This window comes from Cebus imitator, unplaced genomic scaffold (assembly GCF_001604975.1).
Source record: "Cebus imitator isolate Cc_AM_T3 unplaced genomic scaffold, Cebus_imitator-1.0 Scaffold75, whole genome shotgun sequence".
Lineage (NCBI taxonomy): Eukaryota > Metazoa > Chordata > Mammalia > Primates > Cebidae > Cebus > Cebus imitator.
In genome coordinates this window covers 1,141,470-1,151,198 of record NW_016107390.1, presented here as the reverse complement: position 1 = coordinate 1,151,198, position 9,729 = coordinate 1,141,470, and the positions used below count along the sequence as shown (strand labels likewise).

The window sequence follows — 9,729 nt, the reverse complement described above, 5'->3', positions numbered from 1 at the left end:
TGACCCAGCAATCCCATTACTGGGTATATATCCAAAGGATTATAAATCGTTCTACTATAAGGACATATGCACACGAATGTTCATTGCAGCACTGTTTACAATAGCAAAGACCTGGAACCAACCCAAATGCCCATCGATGATAGACTGGACAGGGAAAATGTGGCACATATACACCATGGAATATTATGCAGCCATCAAAAACGATGAGTTTGGGTCCTTTGTAGGGACATGGATGAACCTGGAAACCATCATTCTCAGCACACTGACACAAGAGCAGAAAATCAAACACCACATGTTCTCACTCGTAGGCGGGTGTTGAACAATGAGAACACATAGACACAGGGAGGGGAGCATCACACACTGGGGTCTGTTGGGGGGAAATAGGGGAGGGGAGCTGGGGAGAGATAGCATGGGGAGAAATGCCAGATAAAGGTGAAGGGGAGGAAGGCAGCAAATCACACTGCCACGTGTGTACCTATACGACAATCTTGCATGTTCTTCACATGTACCCCAAAACCTAAAATGCAATTAAAAAATAAGCCAATCCTCTGAAAAAAAAAAAAAAAGATTCCTTTCAAACATGGTTATCTTTTGAAGTAGCATTGCACTTAAAATTGGAAGCCCTTCCATATCAGAGAGAAATCATATCTATGAAACTAGAGAGGCTGTTCAGATGACTGCACACCAGCAGTCCTTCCTGATTTTGCCAGTAGTAATGTCATAAAGACAATTGTCCAATTTTGTGAATCTTGTAGGTTTGGTTTTTTGTTTTTGTTTTGTTTTGTTTTCAAATATAGTATTGTACAAAAAGAAAAAAAAACCAATTTGTTATTTATTTGGAGATGGGGCTAGCTGGCTGCCATGTAACCAGTTAGGGCCTATTTGTAGTAAATTGGATGAGTGTCGACAGGGTCTGAACTAAGATACAGTTGTGTAGGGGAGAGGAAACCGGATAAAACTTTGTGACTTCCAATATGGGTATTGTGAAAGACTGCTTCCAGATTTTTTTTTTTTTTTTTGAGGCGGGATCTTGCTCCGTCACCCAGGCTAGAGTGCAGTGGCGCGGTCTCATCTTACTGCAACCTCTGCCTCCTGGGTTCAAGCAATTCTCCTGTGTAGCTGGAACTACAGGTGCATATCACCACCCCCAGCTAATTTTTGTATTTTTAGTAGAGATGAGGTTTCACCATATTGGTCAGGCCGGTCTTGAACTCTTGACCTCAAGTGATCTACCTGCCTTGGCCTCCCAAAGTGCTGGGATTACAGGCATGAGCCACTACACCCAACCTGCTTCCAGGTTTTAACCTGAGAACTATGTGGGGAGTAATGCCATTAATAATAACAAAAAAGAATAAATCTGAATGCCATGTGCCTGGTACAGTGCTAAGTTCTTTGCATTCTCTTATTTCATCCTTACGACTACCCAGGGAAGTCGGTGTTGTTATTAATCACCATTCTTTGATAGAAGAGGTTGATGCTTAGAGAAAGTAACTTGTCCAAGGTCACACAGCTAGTGGCTACAGAGCCTGGACATAAGTCTGGCCTGCCTTTAAAGTCCATACTCTAGACCACTCTGCTCTTCAGCCATTTGCACAGTTTTGTCTCAGGGTCCTCCCTTATTTGAACACATCAGGAAGATGTTAGAAGTGGCACCTGGGCAGGCTGAACTGGAGGCTATACTTTGTTTTTTCTTTTTATTTTTTTGAGATGGGGGTCTCACTTTGTTGCCCAGGCTAGAGTGCAGTGGCATGAACACAGCTGACTGCAGCCTCAACCTCCTGGGCTCAAGTGATCTTTCCTCCTCAGCCCTGCAAGTAGCTGGGACTACAGGCGCATGCCACCACATCTAGCTAATTTTTGTATTTTTTGTAGAGACAGGGTTTTACTGTGTTGCTCAGGGTGGTCTCTAGCTCCTCAGCTCAAGTGATTCACTCATCTTGGTCTCCCAAAGTGTTGCAATTATAGACATGAGCCATTGTGCCTGGCCGTGTGTGTGTGTGTGTGTGTGTGTGTGTGTGTGTGTATTTTTCTTAGGGAGACAGGGTCTCAAAGTGATCCTTCTGGCTCAGCATCCCAAAGTGCTGGAATTACAGGTTTGAGCTACCACACCGGCCTGCAGGCTACGTGTTGAAGCATGTCCTAGGAAGTAGAGGAGGAGGAGAAATAGGTTTGGAGAGAGATGATGAATTCAGTTTTAGACTTGTTGAAATTGAAGATCTGCTAGATACTTTGCATCAAGACAAAAATACAAATAACACATTGTTTGTATATGTGTTTTATAAGTGAGAAAATCAAAGTGAAGAGAAAATAAAAGGAAAATGTAGGCAAAGTGAAATTAAGTTTTATGTGTGGCTCATGCCGCATGCCCTGTGCTGTCCCTGCTCCTCACCTTTAACAAAAACTACAGATAGGGAAACCTTATTAGTGAACAACTCTAGACATAGGGGTTGGAAGTCGTCAGCTCAGATTTTATTGAAGCTGGGAGAGTAGGTGAGATTTCCTGGGAGAATGTCCAGGGCAGTGATTCTCCATCTTTGAAGTACACAAGAATCGCCTGTGAAGATTATTTAAAATGCAGCTTACTGGGGTCTACCTCAGAAAGCCTGATTCTGGGGGTCTGGAGTGGGACTGAGTAACCAGCATGTGACCCAGGAGATTCCAAAGCAGGTGGACTAATGGCCAATTTCAGAAATTTTGGGGTAAAATAACCCCAAGGGGCCCCCCCTTCCTCATTTAACTTCTCATCCTTTTGCTCTGTAATTTCTCTACATACTTCATCACACTCCTTCTCCTCTCCAGAATCTTCTGAATCCTTGTCCTCATCGTCTGTCTGAAACAGCTCCAGGGCAGAAGGCACCAAAGCCAAACAGACCACACAGGAATAGAAATATCTTTTACTCCTCCTCATTGTACCTTCCTTAAAGTAGTACCCACTGTTTCCCATTCTTCCATGATCAGTGCTCCCTGCTCAGGAAACCACATCAAAAATTCTTCAGCCGCGTCAAAAAACTGTGTTAAACTCAGCACCAGCTTCAGTTCCCCCTCTTTTAAGCAGCTGTTGAAGGAAACCAGAACAAGCCTCTCACTTGCTTGATCCTTGTGCCATGTTGCCCTAATAATGCTGAGTTCCCCCAGTTCACGCTGGGAAATTTTTTCAAGAGTTCTCGGTCTAGTTCTGGGTTCTCCCTAACTCACCTGGGAGGGTCTTTCAAAATTTCCTGGGTCCCTTCCAAGCTCCCAACTTACCCCAGGGATTTTTTCCAAGAGTACTCGGGATACCTTCAGCTTAGCCTCTCGTCTCTCCTTTATTCAGGCAACTCTTCATCCTGGGTTCAAGTCCCCACACTTGGGCACCACTTACCGAGTACGAGCTTGGCCAGGGAGACCCCACCCAGGCAGCGCCGAAGGCAATGAGAGGCAGACACACAGATAGAACAGCAAAGTGGATCTATCTAGGGGGAGCAGCCTACCCAGCTGAGAGCCTCAGGGGCTGACAGCATTCCAGGCTGAAGGCCCCGAGCAGACTCTCATCCACATACTTATTCTCTCTTAACAGGTGAACATTATTAATAAACAGGTGTCCTGCATTCACTCATAACGCATAAATATTCCAAATAGGCAGCTGTTACCTGCCTACCACTAATTACAAACTAAAAGGTATTCACAAGGGAGCCACGGGGGCAGGGTAAACTTAATGTTTCTCAATACTGCCCGGCCGTGGCCTCCCAAAGTGTTGGGATTACAGACAAGAGCCACCTCGCTTGGTCATTTTCTCAATTTATCTTTAGGCTATTTTATTAACATTTGACTTCTTGATAACTAGGACTGTTCACTTCCAGGATTAGATGGCATTTTATTCATTTAAACTTATCAAGAATAACCTGTTTGTTCTTTTTATTTCCCTAGTATCGATTTTATGGAGAACCTGTAATAAAAGCGTGTATAGAAAATGGAGCCAGTTGTATCGACATCAGTGGAGAACCTCAGGTATATAAGACGAAAAGGAAAAAAAAATCTAGTGCAATTTTGCAGACATATTTAGAAGCCAGCAACTCCTTTCTAGTGTTTAGAGATGGTATTTGTATGGTATTCTGTTGATAGCTCAAAGGAGAGCACTGATGGTAAGGTCTTAGATTTGGCTTTCTTGAATTTTATTCTTTACAACATCATTTATTTTCCGTCTGTGCTTATTATAGCTACTTCATGCTTTAAACTGAATTAAATAAGATAACGGACTATACATAATTCTTAGAATCTCACTTTTGTAAAGTTTTCATTTTGAATTTCCTTTTAAAAATCAGGTACCTTTATGACATTACAGAAAAATAAAGGTAAAATTCACTAGTATAAAATCAACCTAAACATTTTAAATGTTCACATTTATTGAATGCTTACCATGTGCCCAACATTGTGCTAAATGTTTTATGTAACTTTTAAAAAACATACCTATAGAGTAGTTATCATCTTGCTGTATTTTTTATAGATGAGATAATTAAAGCTTAGGAAGCTTAAGTAACTTGCTCAGTAACGTAGAAGAACTAGGTCTTCCATTGAGGTTTGCTTGACCACAGGAAGTTGTGTTTTAACAGGTGTTAAGCTATAATACAGCTTTTAAAATGGTAACCTCAAATGTCTCTGTAGTCGGTACTGATTGTCATCAGCATGCCAATATAATATTAATATGTGTTTGCAGTTTGTCAGTTGGTAAAATACTGGAAAACACTGAGAAAGTGTAAATTACCAAAATTGACTGAAGAAGACGTAAGAAACATAAATTTTTTAAAAAGGCCAGGTGAGGTGGCACACACCTGTTATCCCAGCGCTTTGAGAGGCTGAGGTGGGAGGATGACTTGAGCCCAGGAGGTTAAAAAAAAATTAGCCAGGTGTTGGTGGTGCACACCTATGGTCCCACCTACTCAGGAGGCTGAGATAGGAAGATCACTTGAGCCTGGGAGGTCAAGGCTGCAGTGAGCTATGATCATGTTACTGCGCCCCAGCCTGGGCGTTAGGCAATGTAGTGAGACCGTGTCTCCAAAAAAACAAAACAAAAACGTGAAACAATTCTCATGTTATTTAAAATAACCCAGAGCATGGAAAATGGTGAAAAGCTGTTAAGTCATCTAATAAACTATCATAAAAGTAATAGCAAAACTTTTTTTTTTTTCAATTCAGGGTCTCACTCTGTTACCCAGCTTGGAGTGCAGTGGTGCAATCTTGGCTCACTGTAACCTCTGCCACCTGGGTTCAAGCGATTCTTCCACCTCAACTTTCCGAGTAGCTGGGACTACAGGTGCCCACCACCACTCTTGGCTAATTTTCGTATTTTTAGTAGAGACAGAGTTTCACCATGTTGGCCAGGCTGGTCTCGAACTCCTGGTCTCAAGCAGTCCACCCACCTCAGCCTCCCAGAATGTTGGGATTATAGTCGTGAGCCACCGTGCCCGGCATTAATATCAAAACCTAATAAGGGGCTGGGCACAGTGGCTCATGCCTGTAATTGCAGCACTCTGGGAGGCCAAACTGGGCAGATTACTTGAGGCCAGGAGTTTGAGGCCAGCCTGGCCAACAAGGCAAAACCCGTCTCTACTGAAAATACAAAAATCAGCCAGATGTGGTGGTGCATGTCTGCAATTCCAGCTACTTGGGAGGCTGAGGCATGCGAATCACTTGAACCCGGGAGGTGGAGGTTGCAGTGAGCCAAGATTGCTCTACTGCACTCCAGCCTGGGCAACAGGGTGAGAGACCCTGTCTGAAAACAACAACAACAAACCTAATAAAGAACCAGAGGCCTGGGTGCGGTGGCCTGTAATCCCAGCATTTTGGGAGGCCGAGGCAAGCAGATCACGAAGTCAAGAGATTGAGACCATCCTGGCCAACACGGTGAGACCCCATCTCTACTAAAAATAAAAAGATTAGCTGGGCATGGTGGCATGTGCCTATAGTCCTAGCTACTCAGGAAGCTGAGGCAGGAGAATCGCTTGGACCCTGGAGGCGGAGGTTGCAGTGAGCCGAGATTGTACCACTGCACTCCAGCCTGACGACAGAGTGAGACTCTGTCTCAAAAAAGAAAAAGGAACCAGAATATACAAGAACTTTTACAAGCCAATAATAGAAACAAAGATAACATTTTAAAAATGGGCAGGGGATGAGAAGAGACAAATCTGTGTGGAAGAATTCCAAATAATTTATGTAGCTTTTCCACATTTGTGTGAAAGCAGCTGTGTGCGTGACGTGTGTGTGTTAGTGTGTTTGTGTATGCGTGAGTGTGACTATGTTAGTGTGACTGTTAATGCATTTGTGTCTGTGTGTGTGCATGAGCAAGTGTATGTATATGTGTGACTGTGTGTATGTGCATGAGAGTGTGTGTCTGCATGTATGTATATGGTGTGTGTGTGTCTGTGATGTGTGTATGTGCATGTGTGTGTCTGCATGTATGTGTGTGGTGTGTGTGTGTGGTGTGTGTGTTTGTGTCTGTGTACGTGCTTGAACAGGTGTGATTGTGTATGTGTGTCACCCTCAGGGAGAGGGAGCACAAATTGACAGTGGAGAAACCTGGTAAACACTACCTCAGCCAGGTGTTCAAGTCAGTATCAACGCTGGTAAGTCATGTGACTGTGTAGCCTCGATGTGATAAGAATAGCACTGTACCCCTGTGGTCTTCTTTCCAGAACTCATAACCCCAGTTTAATAATGAGAAAAACATAAGATCAATTCCAATAGAGCTGCATTGTGCAAAATATCTGACCAGTACTCCTGAAAACTGTCAGGATTATCAGAAACGAGGAAAGTGTGAGAAACTGTCCCAGCCAAAAGAAGCCTACAGAGATATGATGACTGAATGTAATGTGGGTCCTGGTTGGGATCCTGGAACAGAAAAAAGGTGTTCAGTAAAAACTAAGGGAATCTGAAGGAACTGTGAACTTCAGTTAATTAATAATATGTCTGCATTAGTTCATTAACTGTAACAACTATTAATATAAAAGGTGTGAAAAATAGAGAAAACTGGGTGTCAAGGTACTTGGGAACTCTCTACTATTCAGTTTTCCTGTAAATCTTTATTTTTAAAAAATAAATTTTGAAAACAGGCAGAAGAGCAGAACAGACATTATTCCCCTGTGCCCTGTCATCCTCTCCTTCCTGTTCTCTGTCTGTACATAGGCAGAGCTCTATGTCTGTGATGATATTCACCTGGGTAATGCTATTTGGGGTAGGATTTTTTTTGCTGCTTTTGCCTTTTTTTATATTTTATTTAATTTGTTATAATAGGTAATACTTTTACATTTAAAAGCCATTCTACAAAAATTGAATGTCATTAAGTCAGATCAGCGTATCTTCCATATCACCTGGTGCATGGTAGGCACTGTTATTTGCTGAATAAGTGAAAAAATATTTTGACAGTTAATATTTTGCTGCAGAGCCACACTGGTTAACATTTTCAAAGTTTAATTGCTTTGTTTTTAAAGATAAATTATTTATAATGTTGGTCTGCGTCTTTCTACATAGCTCTAATTAAAATTCTTGTCCTGGATTTTGTAGTTTCTGGAGCTAATGCAGTGGAAGTATCATGAGAAAGCTGCAGAAAAAGGGGTTTATATCATTGGAAGCAGCGGCTTTGACTCCATTCCGGCAGATCTGGGAGTAATATATACCAGAAATAAAATGAATGGTAATTACTGATCAATAAGCAATAATGGAATTTAACAGTACGAGGGCTTCATGTTTGTAACTGCTGAACTAAAATCTAGTGGAAAAAAGAAACATAGCCTTAATTGGGTAATGTTAAAACACGTGTTCTTAGTATAGCTACACTTTTAATAAAATGCTCTTGAGACTATTGTTGAGACATGGTTAATACTGCATTTTACAATGAGAAATTAGTGTCTTTATATAGTTTGGTTTGAGCTGTGAAATTTCTGGAAAAAAACTAAAAATGTTTGCAACCGTTATAAATTCAAACTTGCTTTGTTTAGGAATCAGCACATTTTAAAGTATAATTTGTATATTATAATTAAAAGGTTAAAAAAAAAGAATTTTTTTTTTGAGATGGACTCTCATTCTTTTGCCCAGGCTGGAGTGCAGTGGCATGATCTTGACTCACTGCAACCTCCACCTCCTGGGTTCAAGTGATTCTTCTGTCTCAGCCTCCTGAGTAGCTGGGACTACAGGCATGTACCACCACGCCCGGCTAATTTTTGTATTTTTTATTAGAGATGGGGTTTCACCATATTGGCCACGCTGGTCTTGAACTCCTGACGTTGTGATCTGCCTACCTCGGCCTCTGAAAGTGCTGGGATTACAGGCATGAGCCACCGTGCCAGGCCAACAGGTTTTAAATTTTTAACCAGCAAAGCTAGGAAGTATTGAACACAGAAGCAGAGGCAGTTATTTAAGAATGGAGAAAATAATGTTACTATAAAACATTTGAAGTTACTAATGTTTTACATATTTAAGAGTGTCTGTTTAGAAAATTACCTTAGCGCGTGGTGGTTTGCACCCATTATCTTAGCTACTTGGGAGGTTGAAGCAGCAGGATCTCTGGAGGCCAAGAGTTCAAGACCAGCCTGGGTAACACAGCACGACTTGTCTCTAAAAAATAAAAAAAAAATTAGCCAGGTGTGGTGGTGTGCACCTGTAATAAGTCCCAGCTCCTCGGGAGGCAGAAGTAGGAGGATCACTTGAGCCCTGAAGTTTGAGGCTACAGTAAGCTATGATTGCACCACTGCGCTCTAGCCTGGGTTACAGAGTGAGACTTTATCTCTTGAAAAACAAAACAAGACCAAAAAAACCTACCTGAAACAGATAACTCCAGTGCTGTATAAAGTGTTCTAGAACTTAAAAAAATTGGAAAATGTTTCAGTACATATTAAAAAGTTAGCAAAACTATGAAACCGAAGTCCAACAAAGATAAGCACACACACACAAACTACAAATTTTGCTCATGAAATTAGAAGTAAAAAGAAAATACTATATAAAATTTTAATAAATCCAGTGCCATTTTAAAAAGTTTGTTTTAGAGACAGGATCTTGCTGTGTCATAGCTCACTGTAACGTAATCCTGGGCTCAGGCAATGCTCCCTCCACAACCTCCTAAGTAGCTAGGACTGCAGGCTCATGCCACCATACCCAGCTAATTTTATAACATTTTTGTAGAGATGGGGTCTCACTATGTTGCCTAAGCTGGTCTTGAACTCCTGGCCTTAGGTGATCCTCCCACCTTGGCCTTGTAGAGTATTGGGATTACAGACGTGAGCTACTATGCCCAGCTCATCCAGTGGCATTTTAAAAGAATGATATATTGAGAACAAGGTTTAGCATTAGGAAGTTATATAATCAGGTAGGATCAGAGGTGAACAGCTACCTATATGCCCATCTCAAAAAATGATTTGAAAATTCAAAACTCACACCATTTACTGATTTTACATTTTTTGGAATTTAGTAATAGAATAGTTTCTTACATAATAAATGTGAGAAGGCAGTAGCCAGTATTGTACTTAATGGTGAAACACTAGAACCACTCCAATTAAAAAGTGAAATGTGAATTGAAATATGAAATTCAATTGAAATGTGAAATTCAAAATATTCAGTGTTACAGTCTTTAGACCTAATATGTCCCCATTTATTAAAATAATTCTTTGAAGTCTGTGAAGTTTACAGGTTTTTTTTCATGATAATCCTGTTTCCTGAGGTTGCTCTGTTTTTATTTTGAATAAGACTTTTTTCCTTCTGTTT

General features: G+C 41.2%; 1 protein-coding gene across 2 annotated transcripts in view; it reads left to right on the top strand.

The window, feature by feature from the left end:
• SCCPDH (saccharopine dehydrogenase (putative)) overlaps positions 1-9,729 on the top strand; it is a 32,996-nt gene that overhangs the window by 8,174 nt on the left and 15,093 nt on the right. Inside the window, exons 3-5 of one of the 2 annotated variants that reach the window (XM_017532078.2) lie at positions 3,907-3,987; positions 7,267-7,353; positions 7,537-7,666. In XM_017532078.2, the coding sequence (XP_017387567.1) occupies positions 3,907-3,987; positions 7,267-7,353; positions 7,537-7,666 (298 nt within the window). The remainder of the gene's footprint in view (positions 1-3,906; positions 3,988-7,266; positions 7,354-7,536; positions 7,667-9,729) is intronic. The other variant, XM_017532079.2, reaches the window with a different exon arrangement.